Source organism: Lutra lutra, chromosome 18 (assembly GCF_902655055.1).
Source record: "Lutra lutra chromosome 18, mLutLut1.2, whole genome shotgun sequence".
Classification (NCBI taxonomy): Eukaryota; Metazoa; Chordata; class Mammalia; order Carnivora; family Mustelidae; genus Lutra; species Lutra lutra.
Window position 1 is genome coordinate 11831286 of NC_062295.1, and position 24619 is coordinate 11855904.

Sequence of the window (24619 nt, forward strand, 5' to 3'; positions counted from 1 at the left end):
GTCTTGTTTACTGCCACATCCAGGAACACAAAACAAGGCCAGGCGCGTGGTGGGTGTTGGTTCATGTGGCCCACCCGCTGTCAGGAGCAGATTAGAGCACAAAGCTCAGCCCTTTTCATAAAGGACGAACCTCAAAAATGGTACCAAACCCAATACAGCCATAGGCGTAGTTGTGGTTTTATAAAATAAGCACGGGACTTTTGACCTTAAACTGGAAGCCACACAGCCTTCAGCCCCAAGTTCCGGGAGAGAAAGCAAACACAGTTTGCAGCTTTCACACTTGGCCTCCGTTCCCTCCTGCAAAGAACTGAATGCAGCTGCTGTTGATGACTGGGAAAAGCTTTTATTTCCTTATGTGAAAGAACATTCCAAGTTAGGCTAGTCAGTCACACTGGGGCGAGTCCTTCTCACATAAGAGTCGGGGATAGAATAAGTACTTTAAGTTGTAGTGAGTCTGGGCTAGGCAGTGAGCAATCTCCTTGTCACACTTGCACAAGAGCTCCTGGCATTTGTTCTCCGTGGGTCCTGGAAGAAGTGGGGAAACAGTTAGAGCAGGGCCTCGCAGACACCTGACAATAAACACTAGGGAAGCCAAGAAGTGGGAGGCAGGAAGGGTCGTAAGTTGCATCTACGTGCAGCTTGGCAATTCACGCGATCTCCGTCCTGGCAACTTGGGGAGGGGGCGATGTTGGCCCCCGTTTATGGAAAAGGAACCCGAAGTTGCCAGGGAAGTATTTTCAGATGGGAAGATCCAGAGTCCGTGCAACCTTCCAGCTTCTCTTCCGCATCAGTATTCCACTACGTCCCCTGAGGATCCGTGCGGAGGAGCAGTAGGTGCCTGTAGTGCCCACTCTGCTACTTTCTAGCCGGGTGATCGTGACTTCCGAGCCCAGTCCTCGCTGGAGACGGGATTACAGAAGAAGCCCATGTAGGGCGCCCAGCAGGGGCTTGGCAAGGGACAAGCACTCCGTCAAGGTTGGCTCCACCTGCATCTTTCTGCCTTCCTTCTCCACGTCTCTCCCCCAAGCTCCTTCAAGAGTGTCTTCCATCTTTCCCTTCCAGCCTGAGCCTGCCTCCCAGAGACCCAGAGGCTGCCACTCCAAGGTCAGTCTCCTTGCGCCTTGGTAGTGGTTAGAAAGATTTCCTGATCTTCAAGGCCCAGCTTACTGATCAAGAAGGTAGAATGCCTGCAACAGCTTTGGAAATCCTGCCTAACCATGCCACCCAGTGCCTTTTAGTGTGGGCTTTTAATGATTCACATACATGTAAATATAAAACCTCACCCACTACCGAATCCTTCCAAATTCCCTCCAGAGGCACAGTGAAGCCCCAGCTTTGGAGTTGACCAGTCCGGTCATGGATGTAGCAGCTCTGTGCTTTAAACACATAACTTCAACCCTTCTAGGTGTTTGCTCAGGGGGACACAGGGACACTAATAGTCCCTGCTTCTAAGGGTTGCTGGGAGAACGAAAAGACACCCAGAGGTTAAGATGCAGGGCATACAGTGGACACTCCATGCTGTGGACACTCAGTAAGCTGGAGTTGACCTCCTTCCACGGTAAGCTGCTCTTGAAGGATCCTCTCCTGTGCCTTGTAGGGGCCCTTGGGTGGCTCACTGGGTTAAGCATCAACCCTCTGCTCAGGTTAGGATCTCAGGGTCCTGGGATCGAGCCCCACATCGGGCTCTCTGCTCAGCAGGGAGCCTGCTTCCCTTCCTCTCTATCTGCCTGCCTCTCTGCCTACTTGTGATCTCTGTCTGTCAAATAAATAAATAAAATCCTTAAAAAATAAATAAATAAATAAAAATTAAAAAAAAAAAAAAAAGTGTTCCTTGGAGACCCTCACAAGGTAAAGCATGAGCGCTTCCCAAACTCAGGTCCGTGGCAGCTTCAGGATCCTTCCTTTAAATCCCCTCATTTTTAAACAATAAGTCAATTATTTAAATAAATTATAATTTAATTATATTACATGGTATTAAATTACATTAAATTCTTTTAAAAAATTAAAAATAAATTCTATCCTTGCCATAAATAGAAAACTAAAAAAATCTTACACCATAAATAGAAGAAAGTGGTAGAAAAACAAACCAAGCGAAAACACAACAAAAACCATTGGGAGTGAATTTGTAACACTAAAGGCTGGTTAGATGCTCTTGCCTACCTAAAGGCTGTAAGCCCCAAATCGGGGTGTCTTGGTTAAAAACGGAGATTAGCAAGTGCAAGAGAGGTTTAACCTCTCCAGCTGCCAGACCATCCCACAACCAAAGCTCCCTCCTCGCCCCTAACTGGAAAAATTAACAGAGGACCTTGAGAGAACATCCTCGTCATGTAAATTCATCATGAAGCTTTCCACATGCTGGAAAACTACTGGAAGGGAGGACCAAGACGCAAACACCCCCAGATCCAAAAACCTGTGTCTAAACGCTCTAAAGATGCCTCGGTTATAATTCGTTACATCGATAACAAGAAGTCAGGACAACGGGTGCCAGTCTGTGTTTTGTGCATTTCTGCAGAACCGGGAACTGAGCAAAGGCTCCATGGTCCCCATCTCGCCTAGCCCTCAGGGCTGCGCCACAGGCACCCCAAGCTTCCAGAGGAGAAATCCAAGTCCATCTCACCCAATCACACCTTGTGACCTATCTGCAGGAAGGGAATGGAGCACAGATTCAGGGGACGCACCCACACATAACGATTCCTGTTTGTTACACAGGGTTCTTTAATAGGGTTTTAATGACGTGAGAAACAGCGTACGCTTCAGCGAAAAAATGAGTACAAAACATACTGCCATATATTATTTTTACAACTGATGCTAGCCAAAAGGCCGAGAAGCGATGCCTTATGTTTTTTTAATGATGCGCTTGAAAAAGACGGGAAAAACACCAGGAGGTTAGTCAAGGGGTTGTCTGTATAGTATCAATGGAAGTTTTGTTTCCCGTAAAACTTAAATTTTATAATCTCAGAGGTTCCTACTTTGAGCCCTATGATACTTTCCTCACAGAGAAAGCAATCTCAAAATTTGAAGGATCGCTATTTCAAGGTGTAATTCAATATATCTGTTAGATTTAAAATGTCTGTACCACCTAGTCTCAGTGCCAAAAAGGTGACCTATGGGGGCCATAGTGGCCTTGCTGCCCCCTCATAGTCGCCAGGTTCCCCCTTTACTCCTTCCCAAGCATCTATAAACAAACACGATACACATTTTTTTTTCAGTGTCTTTGCCATGTAAATTCTCCTTCAAGAAAAGTCCCCGAGGGGCGCCTGGGTGTCTCAGTTTATTGAGCATCTGCCTTCAGCTCAGGTCATGATCCCAGGGTCTTCGGATCAAGTCCTGCATCAGGCCCCTTGCTCAGCAGGCAGTCTGCTTCTCCCTCTGCTGGCAGCCCGCCCCCGCCCCCGGCTTGTGTTCTCTCTTTCTCTCTCACAAAATAAATAAAATCTTAAAAAAAAAAAAAAAAAAAAGGCAAAGTCCCTGAGCCAGCCCCCAAGCCCTTTCTGCATACAAATACTAGGAATGGCTCAAACTCACCATCAGACCCAGTGGTTCTAGGGCTTGATGCTACAGAACCTCACGCAGGTACCCAAGGATTTATGAGCCAACACGGGCTCTGCAAACACGGGCAGCAGTCGATGGGCAAGTGGTCAAAATAGAGTACCTTCATGTCCCAGACCAGTTGTTCTCAACCGTGGGCATTTGGCAATGTCTAGAGACATTTTGGGTCATCACACTGTGTGGGGGGGTCCTGCTACTGGAGTCAAAATGTCAACAGTGTCAAGATTACAAAATTTTGCCATAGCTTATTATCTTGCCTTATTTTATTTTTTTTAAAGATTTTATTTTTAAGTGATCTCTACACCTAACGTCGGGCTCGAACTCACAACCCTGAGATTAAGAGTCGCAGACTCTACTGACCAAGTCAGCCAGGCGCCCCTTATTATCCTGCTTGAAAAGAATAAGGTTGACCCCTATGTTCCAAGATGTCTAAGACACAATGTTAAGTGAAAAAAATAAAATATAGGTAGTATGATCTGATATTATATGTCTATATACGCATATGTTTGTGTGTGTGTGTGTGTGTGTGTGTGTGTATTTACACAGACATACAAATCTGGTAGAAGTGATGCCAACCTTAACAGAAACTAGTTAACTCCGGTGGGTGCAGTGTCACTGTCTACATTAGAGTATTTCTTTTTTCCTTTTTTTTTTAAGATTGATTTATTTTAGAGAGAGTGAGCAAGTTGGGGGGGGGGAGCGGCAGAAGGAGAGGAAGAAAGAGTTTCCTTGAGCAGACTCCCTGCTGAGCACGGACCCTGCCGTGGGGCTTGATCTCGCAACCCTGAGCCATGACTTGAGCCAAAACCAAGAGTAGGACGTTCAACCGACTGAGCCACACAGGCGCCCCCTCTGCCTTACAGTATTTCCTTAGCATTTGAGTTTTTCACAACAAACACATGTTGGGTCTGAATGAGAATAAGCAGGTGGATGAATGGACAGATAGATGATGATGGGTAGATAGAAGGGCGACAGATTAAAAAAAAATAATGCATAAAAATCAGTAACAGAACCAGACCATCCAGCAGCAAGCCCTCTGCCTGTAGATCTCCCCTGGGCTGCCTCACAAGAGACACAGGGCACCCCTAGAGCAGCATGACCCCATGGACACCCGAGGAAGGGGCTCACCCTGAAGCTCCAGGGTGGTCTTGTTCCCACAGAGCTGGCTGTCTAAGGATAGGCTTGCTGGGACAAATGCCCATGCCATCTCCTCTCCTCTCACCCATCCTTCCATATGTCTTCCCCAAGACTGCTACCACAGCCTCATAACCAGTGCCTGGCTTCCAGCCTTGCTTCTTCCAGGATATGCTCCATACCACAGTCAGAGGAGTTCAACTAAAATGCAAATCAGATCATGTCCTTCCTCTGTTCAAAACCCTGGCTCCCCATCTGAGCAGAATGCTTTCAACGTTGTGTACAGTCCAGACCCTATTGCACTGACATCATCACCCTCCACTCTCATCTAAATGACTCTGTCCCAGCCTCACCATCCTCCTTTTTTTTTTTTAAGATTTATTTATTTATTTATTTGACAGAGAGAGTTCACAAGCAGGCAGAGAGGCAGGCAGACAGAGAGGAGGAAGCAGGCTCCCTGCTGAGCAGAGAGCCCGATGCGGGGCTCGATCCCAGGACCCTGAGATCATGACCTGAGCTGAAGGCAGCGGCTTAACCCACTGAGCCACCCAGGCGCCCCCTTTTTTTTTTTTTTTTTTTTAAAGAGTCGCCATCCTCCTTGAGCTTCTTGGACCACCCAGACATTCATTCCTACCTCAGGGCCTTTGCGCTGGCTATTCCTACCACTTCTTTGCTTGGCTCCTCTCACATTCCCCAGGTCTCTGTTTCAATGGCATCTTATCACTGTTTCTCTGGCCTCAGGCCATTCTATATAAAAGAGTATCCCTGACTCTGCTCCCCTGCATTTTTTTATTGAGGCAAAATACCCAAAACAAAATTTACCATTTTAACATGCACAAGTCAGCGGCATTTAGTACCTTCACAACGTTGTGCAACCATCACTCCTACCTAATATATCCAAAATATTTCTTTCACTCCCAAAGAAACTTCATACCCATTAAGAAGTCACTCCCCATTTCCCCTCACCTGAGTCCCACTGATCTCTCCGGGCAACCACTAACCTGCTTTCCATCTCTATGGATTTGCCCGTTCTGGACATTTCATAAAAATGGAGTCACACAGGGGCGCCTGGGTGGCTCAGTGGGTTAAGCCGCTGCCTTCGGCTCAGGTCATGATCCCAGGTCCTGGGTTCGAGCCCCACATCGGGCTTTCTGCTCAGCAGGGAGCCTGCTTCCTCCTCTCTCTCTGCCTGCCTCTCTGCTTACTTGTGATTTCTCTCTGTCAAATAAATAAATAAAATCTTTAAAAAAAAAATGGAGTCACACACTATGTGACCTTTTGCCAGAAGCCAGAGCTTCTTTCTCTTAGCCTCATGTTCTCAAGATTTACCCCATTGTAGGTGAAGGTATGATGAAGGTGACCTTCACCTCACATAAGTGAAGATACGATGCTTCATCTGGTTTTTTCCAACACAGTACTTACAGCAGCAAAGAGCACAGACACTATATCCCACCCTCCTCCCTTTAGAAACAGAACCTTGTTCTCCATCTTGCCAAAACCCTAGCATGGGGCCGGGCACAGAATAGATTCTCAATAATACGTGCTGGGAGAACGACAGGAAAGCCGTACACCATTTCCGATCCTCATACAAACTCGGCATCTAAATTTCATTACTCTCATTTTACGGGTGAGGAAAGCAGAGCTCAGAAGGATTCAGTAACTTGTCCAAGATCACAGCACTAAGCAGTGGGTGAGCCAGGATTCCAGCCCCAGATCAGCTGCTCTAACACCTGTACCTGCCTTGCACTCCAACCCTTCTCCCTGCACCAAAGAGTGTCTATTTGTTTGTTTGGGAGAGACAGAGAGTGAAGGAGTGGGGAGCAGAGGGAGAGAGAGAATCTCAGGCAGGCACCTCGCTCAGCACGGAGCCCGATCTGAGCTCAATCCACGACCCTGAGATTATGACCTGAGCTGAAATCAAGAGCCTTATTCTTAACTGACTGAGCCCTCCAGGTGCCCCAGAAAGTTTCTTTCAAAAGCAAGACGTGGTCTCCCCCCACTCCATAGCCTCAGGAACACAACTGCCTCATGTTATTCAAGAAAAATAAAAGCTTAAAAGGAAAAACAGCCCCCAAGGATTAAGCTTAAAATAAAAGTCTGCCAGTAAATATTACCATAGGCTTTAAAATTTTTTTAATATATTTAAGTCAGGTCCATAAGTGGAAAATGGGGCGACACCTGTAATTAGGTAAACGGCTATGTTCGGAGTATCTCCAAACAGAAGAAGAGAATATTTTTAGCCAAAAACAAATGCAGAAGAGATATTTTGGTTCTTTTCATTCGGTTCAGGGCGGGCGGTTCTGTAAATAGGCATGAGCTCCACCAGCAGACACACCAAAAAACAGTTTACAGACATCGCTTTCACGTGCTTAGCGGCAAGGGGAACATGCGGGTTGAAGGTAGAAGGGAGAGAACTTTAACCGATTTCCCAGTCAAGCCCCATTTCACCTCCTCTCTGCCCACCCTGGGGCTAGGCAGTCTGGGGACAGTCTGTGGACAGGGGGGTGTGCCCCGGAGAGGGCACATGACAACGCATTAAGGGAGTCCCTTCTTTCCCTGAGCTGCTTTCAGTTCCCCAGGCTTGAAATAAGAGGGCTGGACAAGTCAATGTCTGGGATACTTTCAGTCCTAAACATTGATATTATGTCTCCATATTAATTCAGCTTTGCTCTTATACCAACTGCTACTTCATGCAAAGGAGATACAGCTAAGAGTCCACAAATCTCTAAGACCATCCTTCCAGTAACACTTATATTGGCTTCCTTCCCTGCACATCAGGAGTAGTGGGTTTAATGGAACGTTATGCCAGATCCTCCGTTCTCTCTAATGGAGGTAGTGGAGGTCAGAGAGAGGTTCAGATCAGGTTGGCAGCTGGAGGAGAAGGGAAGGAAAGAGCAGTAACTCAGTCCAATCTGTTTATCATGTTATAACCCTCCTTTTTTCATCTTTGCAACACCCATCTTCCAGGTAAGGAAACTGAGGCACAGGGAAGTCATCCATCTAGGGCCATGTGACTCTCAACAAGGCTACCAAGACTATTCAGTGGGGCAAAATGAGTCTCAAATGGTGCTAGAACAACTGGATATACAAATGCAAAAGAATTAAGTTGGATCCCTACCTCACACTATATACAAACACTAACTCAAAGTGGATCAATGACCTAAATGTAAGAGTTCAGGGGCACCTGGGTGGCTCAGTTGGATAAGCATCTGCCCTCAGCTCAGGTCATGATCCCTGGGTCCTGGGATCGAGCTCTGCACTGGGCTCCCTGCTCAGCAGGGAGACTGCTTCTCCCTCTTCTGTTCTCTCTGCTTGTTCTCTCTCCCTCTCTCTGTCAAATAAATAAAATCTTTAAAAAAAAAAAAAAAAAACAAATGTAAGAGTTCAAATTTTAAACTGTTAGAAGAAAAAAAGGAGTAAGTTTTCATGACATAGGATCTGACAGTGGATTCTTAGGACACCAAAAACACAATCAACAAAAGACAAAACAGATATGTGCATCCAAGATGTTATCAATACAATGCAAAGACAACCTACAAAATGGGAGAAAACATTTGCAAATTACAAATCTGATAAGGGTCTAGGATCCAAAATATATAAAGAACTCTTATAACTCAATAACAGAAAGACAACCCAATTAAAAATGTGCAACCTGGTGGGCTCAGTCGATAGAGCGTGGGACTCTCAACCTCGGGGCTGTGAGTTCAAGCCCCAGGTCAGGCGTAGAGATCACTTAAAAATAAAAATGTTAAAAACATATGAACAAATAAAAAAATAAACATGAGTAGAAGACTTGAACAGGCATTTCTCCAAAGAAAACAAGCACATGAAAAGATGCTCAACATCATTAGTCATCATTAGTCATCAAACTCAAACCAGGATGAGATACACTCAACACCCCCACTAAAAGCAAGGAAACAAAACAAACAGGTGTTGACAAACAAGTGTTGACAAAACTGTGGAGAAACTGGATCCCTCATACAAGGCTTATGAGAACATGAAGATGTGTGGCTTAGGTAAAAAAGTTTGATGGTTCCTCAGAAAATAAAAAAAGAATTACCAGATGACTCATAGTGATATCCCCCAAAGAAATGGAAACAGTGCTCAAACAAATACTCTCTCACAAATGTTCAGAGTAGCACTGTTCCTGGCCCTCAGCAGATTCAGAAAACCCAGTATAAACAGTGTGGTCTATCCCTACAAAGGGAATGCTACTCAGCCATAAAAAGGATTGACATTGAGGCGCCTGGGTGGCTCAGTGGGTTAAAGCCTCTGCCTTTGGCTCAGGTCATGATCTCCGGGCCCTGGGATTGAGCCCCGCATCGGGCTCTCTGCTCAGCGGGGAGCCTGCTTCTCCCCCACCCCTGCACCTGCCTGTCTGCCTACTTGTGATCTCGGTCTGTCAAATAAATAAATAAAATCTTAAGAAAAAAAAAAAAGGAATGACATTCAGCTGTGTGATACCACATGGATGAACTTTGAAAATAGGACGCTAAGTGAAAGAAGCCAGACACTGAAGGCCACAGATTGTATGAATTCATTTATAGGAAATATTATATATATTTCATTTATGTGAATTATATACATAATGTTATATATAATATATTCTGTTATATTATATGTAATATATATAATATATAGTTATATATTATAGTTGTATATTATATACATAATATATATTATATATAGTTATATATTATATATTATAGTTTATAGTTACATATAGTTATATATTATATTACATATAATAACAGAATATATAATATTCTGTTATATATTTATTATATATAATCATAGAATTCAGTTGAGATATATATTATATATAATAACAGAATTCAATATACATAGGTGTGTATATAAAATTAGAATTGATAGATCCATAGAGATAGAAAACAAATTTGGTTGCCAGGTGCTGACGGAAGGGGGAATGAGGACTAACTGCTTAGTGGGGTTCTTTTGAGGGAGAGGGTAGGGTTGGAAGAAAATCTTTCTTTTTTCTTTTTTTTTTTTTTTAAAGATTTTATTTATTTATTTGACAGAGAGAGATCACAAGCAGGCAGAGAGGCAGGCAGAGAGAGAGGAGGAAGCAGGCTCCCCGCCGAGCAGAGAGCCTGATGCAGGGCTCGATCCCAGGACCCTGAGATCATGACCTGAGCCGAAGGCAGCGGGTTAACCCACTGAGCTACCCAGGCGCCCCTGGAAGAAAATCTTTTGGAGCTAGACAGAGGTGGTGGATGACATTATGAATGTATTAAATATCACTGAAGTTTATACTGTAAATGTTTAATGTTGCATTATGTTTATCTCTATTAAAAATAAGAAAGAAAGAAAAAGTTACGGGACCAGTTTCTAGGTCAGCAGCCTTACCTACCTAGTACCTGTACTGTTACTTCCTATACTTACTTGTTTTATAAGATTTTTTTTAAAGATTTATTTATTTATTTATCTGAGAGAGAGTGAGAGCATGAGAGGGGAGAAGGTCAGAGGGAGAAGCAGACTCCCCTTGGAGCTGGGAGCCTGATGCGGGACTCGATCCCGAGACTCCAGGATTATGACCTGAGCCGAGGGCAGCCGCTTAACCAACTGAGCCAACCAGGTGCCCTAAAACTTTTATTTTTAAGTAATCTTCACACCCAACGTGGGGCTCAAACCCACGACCCCAGATCAAGAGTCACATGCTTCACCAACTGAGCTAGCCAAGTGCCTCATTACTTCCTTTTCTTTTTTTTTTTTTAAGAGAGAGAGCAAGTGCACACCTATGAGTGGAGGAGGGGCAGAGAGAGGGAGGGAGAGGGAGCAAGAGAATCCCAAGCAGGGATTCACAGGGATTCACTCCACAACCAGCATGCGGAGCCAGACAAAGGGCTCGATTCCACAAGCCTGAGACCACAACCCGAGCCAAAATCAAGAGTTGTGTGTTCAACCAACTGAGCCAACCAAGTGCCCTGTTTCCTACTTTTAAAATGGATTCAGCTTTTTTACTCATTTGAAAGGAACCTATACGCGGAAAATACCATCCATCAGAAGATAATCTTTTTTTTTTTTTAAGATTTTATGTATTTATTTGACAGAAAAAGACACAGCGAGAGAGAGAGAACACAAGCAGGAGGACTAGGCGAAGGAAAGCAGGCTTCCCACCGAGCAGAGAGCCCGATGCGGGGCTTGATCTCAGGACCTGAGCTAGAGGGCAGATGCTTAATGACTGAGCCACCCGGGCGCCCCCATCAGAAGGTAACCCTAAAAATACATGCATCAGTCCTTTTTTTTTAGTACTTCATTTAAAAAACAAAACGAAACAGTAAGGTTAAAAAAAATCAGTAAGATCACCCTGAGGGACACTTGACAGTTTCTTTTAAGACCTTATTTATTTGAGAGAGAGCGAGCGAGAGAGAGCACATGAATGGGAGAAGGGGCAGAGGGAGAGGGAGAAACAGGCTCCCCGCTGAGCAGGGAGCCCCATGTGAGACTTGATCCGAGGACCCTGGGATCATGACCTGAGCTAAAGGCAGTCACTTAGCCAACTGAGACACCCAGGCACTGCAACACTTAACATTTTTAATTGCTGTTTTATTTTTCTTTTAACTTCCAGAGTGGCTGGCCACGTAAACTGTACAATGAAGTTAGGGATGGATTTTGATACAATTTTCCTCATTAAATACATGCTGCTTGCTGGTAAAGACAGATACGTAGATAAATGGGTAGGTAAATAGAGAGATAAATAGGAAGAATTTTTTTTTTTAATGGCAGAATTCAGTTGATGAACGGAAGTGCTCTTGGATCTAAGCCTGCTGTCTCTGTTAAAAAAAAATAAAATAAAATAAAACCAGCAGGTGTTCCAGGCATGTTAAAGCTAAACTAGCACTGAACTGAGACCTTCCCCTCCACAGTTAGAAGGATTAAAAGAGAGGGGCACCTGGCTGGCTCAGTGGTTAAGCGTCTGCCTTCATCTCGGCTCATAATGCCGGGGTCTGGGGACTGAGTCCAACATCTGGCTCCCTGCTCAGTGAGGGAGTCTGCTCCTTCCTCTCCCTCTGGCCCTCTCCCTGACCTCTGCTTTTGCTCTCACTTTCTTCTCTCAAATAAATAAATAAAATCTTTTTTTATAAAAAAAAGAAATATTTATTTTCTATAACCAAATGAAGAGCACAAAGAAAGTGAAATATGGTTAATTGTCACTTGGCCTCAATGTGATGCAATAGGGCATGGTGGGGACTAGGGCAGATGGGAGAGAGAGGCCCTGCCTATAACTGGCAGCCCCTCTACCCTCCAGCCAATGGTTGCTACCGGGTCTGATGCTATTGGAGCTCCCAATTTTTTTTTTAAAGAAAACTGGTCATTCAGAAATTCAGATTTTTTTCATGTGACCTATTTTGATTTTTTAAATACTGGTCCAAACTACTTTTCTAAACACTATGCAGGTGAAGCAAGACATCTGCAGGACAAACGTGGCCCAGGGGACACCAACGTGCCATATTTTGAGAGATGAGGGCACAACGTTCCAGAGAGAAGAAGGGGTTTTCCTGGGGTCCCCAAATGGTAAGTGGTAGGATGTCTCTAGAACACGGGCTTGTTCCACTGGCTCAGCCTTAGGGAAGAAAGGCCAGTGAAATGAACACTCATATTACAACCTCAGTCCAAGTTCTACATCCCCTCTGGCACTCACTAGGTGGGCCCCCAGCCCCAGCCCATGGCCTCTGGTCCTCCTAGTGCAGGACATTTGGGACTGGAGCCTCAGAACCATGGTGCAGGGCCATCATCAAACCACTCCATGGCGGAACTGGCCTCCATCTTGAGAGGATCACACGCTGGGGCATGGGGGCGGGGGGGGGGGGGAGGACACAGACACAGGCCCTTCTCACCAAGTTCTTTCCTTTCATTTTCTTTTGGTTCCTAACATTCTGTTGCAGAAAATTCCAAACACAGAGAAAAGCTGAACGAACCATGGAGAACATGTGTACACCTGCCTTGCCGTGTCTACCACTGATGCTCCGCTTCACCTGTCCTCCCCTCCGTCTGCACACCCACCCGTCCATCTGTCCACCTTTTCATTTTCATTCGTTCTGATGCCTGTCAGAGTAATTGGCAGAGATCGGGAACATCACCCTTACACAGCTCAGGCCATGCACTCCTTTTCTTTCTAAGCTTTGACTCAAAAGTAATTCATGAAGGGGCGCCTGGGTGGCTCAGTGGGTTGGGCCGCTGCCTTTGGCTCAGGTCATGATCCCAGAGTCCTGGGATCGAGTCCCGCATCGGGCTCGCTGCTCAGCAGGAAGCCTGCTTCCCTTCCTCTCTCTCTGCCTGCCTCTGCCTACTTGTGATCTCTCTCTGTCAAATAAATAAATAAAATCTTTAAAAAAAAAAAAAAAGTAATTCATGAAGATATTCTCTTTGTAAAGGAAGAGACACATTACAGGAACGTGAACTTGCCTTCCAGCACCCCTGCCTCAGTCCGATCCCGTGTCTGGGGATGACCACAGCCCCCTGCAGCACGCCACGTGTCTCTACATACCTTTTTCTGAGCTTTTCAAGTATCTGCAGGTCTCCATGGGAAGTAAGCATACTACTATGTTGCAAGCTGCTGCTTTTTTTTTTTTTTTTTTTAAACAGAAATTGCACTTTGCTGGATACGTCACCCTGTGGTTTGCTTTTCCGCTCAACACTTTCTCGTGTCAGCCTGAGGTTCTACCTTATCCCTTTCTCTGGGCTGCAGAGTCGTCGGTAAGAACACATCACAGGTTTATCTACCCATACCCCCAGCTGATGGACATCGAGGTCGGTTATACCTGGTGTCCTTTCCTTGTTGGCTTTTGTCCTGATTTCTTTGTCTATTTCTCTAAGTGCTCTGTGTTAAAGATCACTTAGAGTAGATAACCCCCTGGGGGGGTCCCTGCAGGGCTGGGAGAGGTGGTGAGTTCCTGCAGCCAGGATGATGCCCGGGGCCGCTGGGGGAGGGAGGTGCAGGTCCTGCTGGGGACTCACCGCACACGATGCTCTGATTGACACACTGCCAGAAGTAGCGCTCAGTCTTGGGTCTGCAGCCAGCCTGCTCTGCCTTCGTGTAGCAGCAGTCGTGCTGGTGACAGCACCTGTGGATGGCAGATATCCACCCATCAGGTGGGTGGAGGAATGGACCATGGGTAAATGAGGACACACAGGGAGCCAGCATCTTCTGGTCCAAGCTGGGTCCCCGAGAATCCCCACCTCCCAGGGAAGTAATTTTGCTGACCCCAGTGTGTGGGGTCCCCTGGCCCCTGCCGGCCTCATTCTGTGTCTCTGAGCTCCAGCACACCTGCCTCCTCCTGGTGCCAGGAATGAGCAGAGCCCCACCTGCCTCCTGACTTTGACCTTGCATGAGACCTGTCCTCTGCCTGGGATGGCTCCCTGCCCATCCTTCCTCTCTCCAGGTGTCAGCCCTGATCCCAAGATGTCACCCAGCTCCCAACCTCCCCAGTCTATGACGGTCTCCTGAATACACCCTCTCATAAAACTGGGTTCCTTCCCTCCAGGGCAGGTTTACAACGAGACTCTCATTTTAGGGAGAAAACGGATGAGCCTCTGTCCTCCATGCTGGCTAGAACTCTGTGCGGACAGGACCATTTCTGTCCCACTCTCCACAGTGTCCCCAGTGTCCAGCCCAGGGTCTGCCACATAACAGGACATCAGCCATAATAATAATAATGAAAATTTGCTGCTGAGCAATTCTGAGAAACATCCACAAATCTCCCCAAACCTGCCCATCATTCATTCATTCACTGGCGCTGTCTCCATCCAGCCATTAGTCCCACTGTGTCCAGAGCCCTCAGTGGGACCCAGCAGGGAGAGGTCAGCCAGATGCTGCTCTGCTCTCAAGGAGCCCCCAGTCTGTTGATGGAGGCAGACCAGCCACCAGACACCACATCCTTGGTGAGAAGTGCTGGAACATGGGATGGGGACTTCCAGAGAGGGCAATGGCTGAGCTACATCTGGGAGAATGTGTAGGAAGCAGACAGCAGACAGCCATGCCCGGGAGCCTTGGAAACACAAGACTAAGCAAAGACCTGTCTGGGACAGTCAAATCCTCCAAGCCAGGGAAGAGAAACCCTTACATTGTGCCCTCTGCCACCTCCTACTAGCTGTATGGAAATGGGTGAGTGGCCATGCCTCCCTGAACCTCCAGGGACAGCCCTCCTGCCAGCCTCTGAGGATAAAGAAAAGGAACTCACGGAAAGATCTACACCCACAGCCTTGCACAGAATGGGCATTTCACTCAGGGTACAGCTAGGCTGCCCGGGTTCGGATGCCAGCCCCCACCCCTCACTGTCTCTGAGGCCCCAAATTATTTAATCTCTCCTGCCTCAGTGCCCTCATCTCTGATATGAGATTATTGTGAGGACTGAGAGGGCTTCTCAAAACAGTTCCTGGTGCATAATAAGTCTGACCAACTCTATGTTATTTTTACAGCCCAAGTAATTCATCCCAGGGCCAGGCTGGGGGGCAGCTGCCCCCGCCCCCTGGGGTTTGTCCTCATTGGTCACATCACCCAGAGGGCCCTCTGTCTGCAAGGTTGTACCATGTGCTGGGATCATGCTAGTCCAAACAGAAACCTCAGTTGTGGGTATTCCCTTAAATAAGCCTTAACTACCCCAGGCGGTGGGGTACCTCCTAAGTCCGGGTCCAAGCATGCACTCACCAGTCGATGGCGTCGCGGGGCTGGCCATGGCCTCCCAGACCACAATAGCATCCATAACTTATGTAGGACAGGGGGCTGCGGCTGCCAACACAGTTCATGGTCCCTGCCAGTTCTAGAAGCCCACGCCGGTGCACGTGTGACCTCTGGGAAGCTAGAGGGAAACAAAGGTCAGAGGGTGCAGGGCAAGGCTTGGGGAAGGGCTATAGTCTGAGAAGGGCTTGGATGACCATTTGGGTTTGAATCGCAGATCTCCTACTTCCTTGCTGTGTGACCTCGGACAACTTACTCAACCTCTCTGGGCCTTGGTTTCCTCATTTATAAAATAGAGAGAATGAAATGCTATCATGCATGTAAAGCCCCTGGCACATGACAAGCTCTAACTATTATTAATGTCTTCAAGGCAGCCCTGAAAGAGAAAACAAGTCACAGAGCCACAGCATCTGAACAATCACACCACTGGGCCTTTGCACATGCTGGTCCCTCTTCCTGGAATGTCCTGATTTCTAGTCTCCTGCCCTTGTCTACTCCGGATGAAGTCAGACAGCTAGTTCCACATCAAATGTCTGTCCAGTTGCCTGTGCTGGGCACTGGGCATCAGAGATGAGCTAAACAGGGTGCCTGCCACCAAGGAAGGCTCCCCTGCAGGGTCTTTCCTGTCTATATGTCTCCCCTGCCCCCCCAACATGCCCCTCCAGACTTTGGGGCAGGTCTTTTGTTTCTTCCTTTATTTTCACTGCCCAGGCATGGCTTCCTCCCACATAGAGAGGCCCTGCGCTTTGAGCCCAGGCACCTATCTGGTTTCCCGGGCAGCTCTGACACACAGCAGTGCACAACAGGAGGGACTGGACCCTCCCCCCAATGTTTCACAGGTGAGGAAGAGGAGACTGAGGACGACCCCCACAGTCACACAGCCAACAAGTACCTGATCTGACTGGGGGGTTCTCACCCGGGCTCTGACCTCCAGACCAGTGCACCTTCCTCTTCACCCAATAGTGGCACGGGAAGGAGGCCTGCCAGGGTGACTGAGCTGAGAGGCACCAATGGGGCCACTGCTTGGGGTCAGGGACCTCTAAACTCACTGTGACCGGGACATCCTATGATCCCAAAGCAACTCCTCCTTCTGGTGAAGGCAACGAATGAGTCTGCTCTCTGGCACTGGTCAGTAAAACCAAACAGAGGGGCACCTGGGTGGCTCAGTGGGTTAAGCCTCTGCCTTCGGCTCAGGTCATGATCCCAGGGTCCCAGGATCGAGCCCCACATGGGGTTCTCTGCTCAGCGGGGAGCCTGCTTCCTCCTCTCTCTCTTTGCCTGCTTCTCTGCCTACTTGTGATCTCTGTCTGTGAAATAAATAAATCTAAAAACAAAAAACAAACAGAGCAGCAGTACAGAGTGCGATCACTTGAACCTCACCCCATACCAAGCTCCAAAATGGACGGGTGTCTCTTGTTGTCAACAGCATAGCCTCCTTGTCTTGTGGGCAGCTGTTATCCCATTTACAGATGGGGAGACTGAGGCTTCGAGAAGCACAGGGCTGGCGTGACCCAGAGCAAAAACTCACACGGCAGCCTGCTGGATTCCTGGGTGTCCGCTCTCCACCGCTTGGGGCCAGAGGAGCCAAGCCAGGTCTGTACATTGTGTCTCACCTCTTTTCATCTAAAACAAGTTTTCAGGGCCACATGGGTGGCTCAGTTGATTAAGCATCTGCCTTTGACTTGGGTCATGATCCCGGGGTCCTAGGATCGAGCCCCATGTTGTTGGGTTCGCTGCTCAATGGGGAGACTGTTTCTCCTTCTCCTTCTGCCTGTCACTCTCCCTGCTTGTGTGCTCTCTCTCTCACTGTCAAATAAATAAAATCTTTCCAAAAAATTTTTTTAAAACACGTTTTGATCACCCTGACTTTTTAGAAGAGTCCAGGCCAAAACTAAACCTATTGCCGTTTTTTTCTCGGTGGAAAAAGTACCATATTTGTGGGGGTGGGAGAATAGAGGTGAGTTAAATAGAGAGATAACATAGCGACCAGTTAAAAGTTTCTCCTTCCTCTCTGGGTGACCAGTCCTTGCCCTCCCTCCTGGCCAGGTGCTGCTCCCAGCTGCCCACACATCTGCCTGAAACCATCCCCCACCCCCAGCACCCAGCACCTAGCACCTAGCACCGTGGCTCCCACCACCGTCCAGATAAAGCTTAGGGGCCTCAGCCCAGATGCCCTGCATGAGCGGGCCCCTCCCACCTTCCCAGATCCTCTCTCAGCACCCCCACGCAGACCCTGCTCATCATTAACTTCTCCTCCAGCCGAATTTCCCATCACAGACGCCCTGCAAGGAACATACCCTCACCGCATGTTCACCAGGCTCACCTGTCACCTCATTCTATAATCGGCCTTGCCCCCAGGGGACTACAGGGGTCCTTACCACACGGTGCAGCTGTCTGCTTATGGAAGTGACCCTCTATTTATTTCTTTTAAAGATTTTATGTATTTATTTGACAGAGAGAGCGCACAAGCAGAGGGAGCGGCAGGCAGAGGGAGAAGGAGAAGCAGCCTCCCCACTGAGCAGACAGCCCGACGTGGGGCTCAATCCCAAGACCGTCGGATCATGCCCTGAGCCGAAAGCAGGAGCCTAACCGACCCAGGCACCCCTGGGAGACCTTCTCGACTGGGAGATCTTTGAGGGCAGATCTCTGCTGTGGACAGCTCCACAGAGTGGGCTTCCAGAAAAGGTCCCTTGACCTCCGGACCCATCAAGCCCCATGGATTACTCCCCATCTAAGCACACCTGAAATGGCCCCAGTCCTAACTCCATGCCCCAAGCTGTCCCCCACCGCGACCTGACCACACTCTGCCCATCTCAGGGTCCTGGGCACGGCCCTCCAGAGAGAACCAAGGCACGGGGCAGCCGTCCAGCGCTGAGTTTGGAACCAAGGAAAACACTCCCTCCGTGCCAACTTAGGTGAGGCAGGTCATTCTGGGGTCTGTTTGCTCTGTCTGCCCGCGACAGCCTCTGCTTGGGAGTGCCAAGGCTGTCCAGGCATCCCGTGGGCTTGAGTGTGTGTGTGTGTGTGTCTCCATGTCGGGCTGTCCTGTATGCCTGAGCTGTGTGTGTGTGTGTGTGTTCCCTCCAAGATACCCTTGCTGTGTCCCTGTGTGAGCCTGTCCATGAACCCAAACCTGCCTGCCCAGGTGAGGGTGAAGGTGTTCTGTGCCTGCCTGTCTCCCTGCTCATGGTGCATCCCTATATTTTCCTGTGAGTGGGTGTGTCTGTACACCCCAGAAACTGTCAGGTGCTGAGGAGTGATGCCAAGGGCGATGGCAAGGGTGCCATTGCCACCAAGGATGCAAGGGTGATGGCCAAGGGCAGGTGAGAAAACCACTTTCAGTCCTTCACCTGTCCCTCCCAGGTGAACCCCTGATAGCCCTACCTTAGACCTCAGCGACAGGTGGAGTGAACTATCAGTTCACGGACCCCAGGCCCGCTGACTGGAGGTTGCCCCGGGGGGGGGGGGGGGGGGGGGGAGGCGAGGGGACAGGGCTGGGGGACAGGCTTCCTGGAAACCTGGTAAGGAATGCATCCGTGGGCCGGGAAAGGAGCGCTAGGAGCTCCTGGGGCCCCCGGGAGGGGAGGGGAGGAGGCTGAGGAGTCAGAGGGGCTGCAGAGGGACCGGAAGGCGGGGCTCCCGGTTCCTCCGGGGCCGCACTCCTCCGTCACTCACCGGCGTGTCCGGGTCCCAGCAGCAGCAGGAGCAGCAGCAGCGGCAGCATTGCGGGCGGGCTCAGAGGCAGCGGGCCCATCCGACGGCTGCAGGTGCCGCGGCGGGTGTCCTCTTGGAGCCCCGCAACCCCCCTCCCCGCTGCCCTGCCCGGCCCCGCCCCCGGCCTCACCCAGCCCCGGGGCCCCGCAGGCAGGCGGGGCGAGCGCTCCCGGACCTCCGCCTCCCGGGGGGCCCCGAATGCGCAATGGGCGCGCCGGAGCGGAGGGAGAATCCGACTCCAGATGGGTCGGACTGGAAACTGGGGAGAATGGCCGAGGTCGGTCAAGGAGGAAACATGCTACAAAGGTGCCCCGTGGACGGTGTCACCTGCAGCACCCTCCCGGGGCTCACCTGGACGTTCGAAAGGAGCTCGACACTTGGGGGAGGAGGAGGAACTGAACTGGTCTTGAACAGTTTAGTTTAGTTTAGTTTTTTTAAAAGATTTTATTTTATTAAGTAATCTCTACACCCAATATGGGGCTGGAACCTCCAACCCCAAGGTCACTCTACTGACTGAGCCAGGCAGGCGCCACTTAAACATGTTAAACGCAGGAAACTTGGCGCTCCTGCTACCCCTCGAAATCAACCCTCTGCAGCTCCCCCAACCCCCACACCACCCTATTAGGGAAATTGAGGCGGTCAAAGATTGCCCAAGACAGAACTGGAGTGGTGGGGGTTGGGGAGAGGGGAGGTTGCAGAGGTGTGGAAGCAAAGCCCACAGCACAGCCCATCGCCCTTCCGCCTTGGGCGGGCATCGCATCTGCATCTGCTTGTCTGCTCAAGGGCAGTAAGGCTGTAAGGGTCAAAGTGACCCTGGGAGGTACAGCAGAGCTGGAGCTCAGCATTGCAAAGAGATGTTTATGCTCCTTGGTCCCTGATGCAAGCCCTGACAGCTTGTCAGCAACTTCTGTTAATTTTGAGTTGTAACTACTTCTGAGAGTGGAACCCCCCCCAACCCTTCCCACCTCCACAGGAAAGCGCTGGCAGAGATAATAGTAACAAAGGTGATATCATGGCTTACCAGCCATAGTGTGCTAAGGGCAGCAGACACGTGATCTTATTACAACCTCAGACCCCCCGATGTCCCCATGTCACAGGAAGAAATGGAGGATCAGAGAAGCTAAGAACCCAGAATTAGGAGAAGCCAGATTCCAATGCCTTCTGGCATGGTGGTCAATCTTCATGTGCCTCCTTCTATGAAAACCTGAGGCATGGGGCCATCCAGGTGCCCCACACTGAGATCATTGTCCCACAGAACAGGTGTTTAATCAAGGCTTACCCACTCTCAGAGCGTGGGTTTCCAACTCTCCCCAACATAGGGTAGAAATAGACATTTCTCCTAAGGGTCTCCCATGAACGATGGGGGAATAAAATAACCCACGTCAATCCAGGAGAAATGCTTTTGCTTTCACGGACTTTCCCAGTCGATACGCACAAAGGAAAACCCTCTGTTTGGTTGTCATGAAACTTGTCATGAAAGGTCCATTATTTTTTTTTTAAAGATTTTATTTACTTATTTGACAGAGAGAAATCACAAGTAGGCAGAGAGGCAGGCAGAGAGAGAGGAGGAAGCAGGCTCCCTGCTGAGCAGAAAGCCCGATGCGGGGCTCGAACCCAGGACCTGGGATCATGACCTGAGCCGAAGGCAGGGGTTTAACCCACTGAGCCACCCAGGTGCCCCATGAAAGGTCCATTATAATTAACAAGTCAGGAAAGTCTGTTCTCAAGATCAGAACTGCTATACCCAAACTCTAGCACTAGTTCTCCTCCATCATCTGCAAGGATCATTTACGCAGAATAATTTGCTCCCAATATGGCAGATGACTGAGGCATTGGGAACATCATCCAAGATACTAATGTCAGGGCACCTGGGTGGCTCAGTCGGGTAAACCTCTGACTCTTGCTGTCACCTCAGGTCATGATCTCAAGTCCTGAGATTGAGCTCTTAGTCTGGCTCTGTGCTGGGCGTGGAGCCTGCTTAAGATTCTCTTTCTCTGGGGCGCCTGGGTGGCTCAGTGGGTTAAGCCGCTGCCTTCGGCTCAGGTCATGATCCCAGGTCCTGGGTTCGAGCCCCACATCGGGCTTTCTGCTCAGCGGGGAGCCTGCTTCCTCCTCTCTCTGCCTGCCTCTCTGCCTACTTGTGATTTCTCTCTGTCAGGTAAATAAATAGAAAAAAAATCTAAAAAAAAAAAAAAAAAAGATTCTCTTTCTCTCTCTCCCTCTGTCCCTCCCTCCCCCCCAACTCATGCTGTATCTCCCTCTCAAAAATTAAAAGAGAGAGAGAGAGAGGGAGACATTACTAATGTCATACTCTACTCAATTAAGATATTAAAAACAACCAAATTTTTCAAAAAAAAAAACCCAAATTATAAATCATGTGCAAAGGTGCCTCGTTGGAATGTGATGAGAGATGAGGGGATGTAACAGAAAGGAATGGAGTCAGAAATTGGTTCATTTCCGAAGGGGAGGCTATGCCTACCAATGAACTGTGCCCAAGTGCTGGGCTCAATCTAACCATATCCTTGGGTTTCATCCTGGTCTACTGACAAAGGCTGGCTACAAATGTTTGGTAAGAAAGATGAGCTCTTCTTCTGTGTGACGGAAGTGGGTATCTTCGATAACTAGAAGATAAAGTGGCTCTACACATAGAGAGAAGCATCTGAATTTGGGGGCTTTCTCCAGCTCATGGGTCCCCCAAAAAAGAGAACAGTGAATCCTCAGATCCAGCTCATCCTCTGATCTAGCTACTCCTATGGAATAGCTCTAAGACAATAAAATGCTTAGACAGGGTTTATACACAACGTGGGTCACTAACAAAGAACAAAACCCTAGAAACAACTAAGTTTTCAACAGTAAAATGGTGGTTTGGGTGCCTGTCTGACTCTATCCATAGAACATGCTACTCTTGATCTCAGGATTGGGGATTCAAGCCCCACATTGGGCTTAAAGCTCAGTTTAAAAAAATTTTTTTTAAATTAAAATGATGAGATTTTCATATGACAGAATATGCATTCATTCTAATAGAGAATGTTCTTAAAGAATATTTAATGGGGGCGCCTGGGTGGCTCAGTTGGTTAAGCAACTGCCTTCGGCTAAGGTCGTGATCATGGAGTCCTGGGATCGAGTCCTGCATGGGGCTCCCTGCTTCCCCCTCTGACCCTCCCTGCTGCTTGTGCGCTCTCTCTCATTCTCTCTCTCTTTCTCAAATGAATTAAAAAAAATATTTAATGGCCATTTAAAAATACTGTTATAAGCAGAAAGCTACAGTATAATCCTACCTTTATAATTAGAATGTAAAACTGAGCCAGAGCCAGAGCCTTGTATAAACGTGTCTTTACACACATACCAGATACGCACACATACTTGGGGCTCTCTGGAGGGAGAAGGAAAAAGAGATAGGAGCGATGAATGAAAAGTATCAAAATGTAATACTGGTTATCTTTTTAATTTTAATTCCAGTGTAATTAACATACAGTGTTATATTAGTTTCAGATATACAATATAGTGATTCAGTAATTCTCTACTTATTCAGTGCTCATCAGGATAAATGTACTCTTTTTTTTTAGAGTTTTTATAAGAACTATTGTTTTTTTTTAAAGATTTTATTTATTTATTTATTTGACAGACAGAGATCACAAGTAGGCAGAGAGGCAGGCAGAGAGAGAGGAGGAAGCAGGCTCCCCACCACGCAGAGAGCCTGATGTGGGACTCAATCTCAGGATCCTGAGACCATGACCTGAGCCGAAAGCAGAGGCTTTAACCCACTGAGCCACCCAGGTGCCCTGCAGGATAAGTGTACTTTTAATCCCCATCACCTATTTCACTCATTTCCTGCCCTCCTCCATATTCCCTCTCATAACCCTCAGTGTGTTCTCTATAGTTAAGAGTCGGTTTTCTGTTTATTTGTTTTTTATTGTATGTGTGTGTGTTTCTTAAATTTCCTATAGCTGTGAAGTCATATGGTATTTGTCCTTTTCTGATGATTTCACTTAGCATCATATCCTCCAGCTTCATCCATGTTGTTGCAAATGGCAAGATTTCCTTCTTTTCTACAGCTGAGTAATATTCAATTGTCTATATGTACCACATCTTTTTTATTTTTAAGATTTTATTTATTTATTTGACAGAGAAGGAGATCACTAGTAGGCAGAGAGGCAGGCAGAGAGAGAGGGGGAAGCCCCGATTCGGGGCTCGATCCCAGGACCCTGAGATCATGACCTGAGCTGAAGGCAGAGGCTTAACCCATTGAGCCACCCAGACACCCGTATAGGTACCACATCTTCTTTATTCATCTACGGGTAGACACTTGGGTTGCTTCCCTATCTTGGCTATTGTAAATCATGCTGCAATAACCATAGGGATGCAAATATCTTTTCAGATTAGTGTTTCATATAGGGTAAATACCCAGTAGTGTGATTACTGGATCATAGGACAGTTCTATTTTTTAATTTTTTTGAGGAAACTCCCTATTATCTGTCTCCTACAGTGGCTGCACCAGTTTGCATTCCTACCAAGGATCCCAAAAGGGTTCCTTTTTCTCCACATCCTCACCAGCACTTGTTACTTCTTGTGTTTTTAATCTGATTATTTTCGGATGGTAGAATGGCTTGAGTCTTATGTTTATCTCTTTATTTTCCAAATTTCTATGAGAAGCTAAACTTTTGTGATTCCAAAGGGGAAAAAATTTAGAACAAAACCATCCACTTCAATTCAGTAAAGCTTATCTCCTGAAATACTGTCTTGGTATTATTCTAAAGACACAAAGACACAGGCATAAAAATAAAAGATATTCATCAGTTTTGGGTTTCTGTTTTGTGGTTTTTAAAAAGCCCTGTATTCCTGTGGTTACCAGAGGCTGAGGGAGGAAGAAGAATGAAGTTGTTGTTTAATGAATACAGAGACATATGCACTTACCTTTTGACTCAGCGATCCAGTTCTACGAATCTACCGCAAAAATATGAAATGGCATATGCTCAGGGCTATTGATAGCAACACTTTTATAAGAGCAAAGTGATAGAAACAACACAAATGTCTATCAAGAGGGGAACGATATAGCCTCGCAATCTTAATAAAATTTAACCAAGAACAGTATTCTTTTTTTTTTTTTTTTGAAGATTTTATTTATTTATTTGACAGAGACACAGCGAGAGAAAAAACACAAGCAGGAGGACTGGGAGAGGGAGAAGCAGGCTTCCCGCTGAGCAGAGAGCCCGATGTGGGGCTCGATCCCAGGACCCTGGGATCATGACCTGAGCCAAAGGCAGAGGCTTAACCCACTGAGCCACCCAGGCGCCCCTCAGTATTCTTTAAAAAAAAAATTTTTATTTATGTATTTAAGAGAGAAAGAGAGCACACAAGCAGGGGGACTGCAGGCAGAGGGAGGAGAAGCAGGCTCCCCACTGAGCAGGGAGCCTGAGGTGGGGCTTGATGCCAGGACCCTGAGATCCCGACCCGAGTGGAAGGCAGATACTTAACCCACTGAGCCACCCAGGCACCTCGAAAACAGTAAGGTTTTCTTGAAGT

General features: G+C 47.7%; 1 protein-coding gene and 1 long non-coding RNA gene across 2 annotated transcripts; one reads left to right on the top strand and one right to left on the bottom strand.

The window, feature by feature from the left end:
* Positions 1 to 347: 347 nt before the first annotated feature.
* Positions 348 to 19149, bottom strand: LOC125090868 (group 10 secretory phospholipase A2-like). Its single transcript, XM_047714057.1, has 4 exons — positions 19058 to 19149; positions 15353 to 15503; positions 13663 to 13769; positions 348 to 525 (listed from the first exon to the last, which is right to left on the bottom strand). The coding sequence occupies exons 1-4, from the start codon at positions 19134 to 19136 to the stop codon at positions 383 to 385; spliced, it is 480 nt and encodes a 159-aa protein (XP_047570013.1). The 5' UTR covers positions 19137 to 19149; the 3' UTR covers positions 348 to 382.
* LOC125090869 (uncharacterized) lies at positions 10859 to 12926 on the top strand. The gene is made up of 3 exons (XR_007124508.1): positions 10859 to 10914; positions 12102 to 12219; positions 12591 to 12926. It is a non-coding gene; the product is annotated as an uncharacterized LOC125090869 (long non-coding RNA).
* Positions 19150 to 24619: the final 5470 nt, after the last annotated feature.

Bases quoted from the DNA above. Each gene is read 5' to 3' on its own strand.
- LOC125090868 (XM_047714057.1), bottom strand. From the start codon at position 19,136: ATGGGCCCGCTGCCTCTGAGCCCGCCCGCAATGCTGCCGCTGCTGCTG. The intron at 15,504-19,057 runs GTGAGTGACGGA...GTTTCCCTCTAG, and splicing joins GCTGGGACCCGGACACGCCG to CTTCCCAGAGGTCACACGTG. The intron at 13,770-15,352 runs GTGAGTGCATGC...TGCCATCCACAG, and splicing joins CCCCGCGACGCCATCGACTG to GTGCTGTCACCAGCACGACT.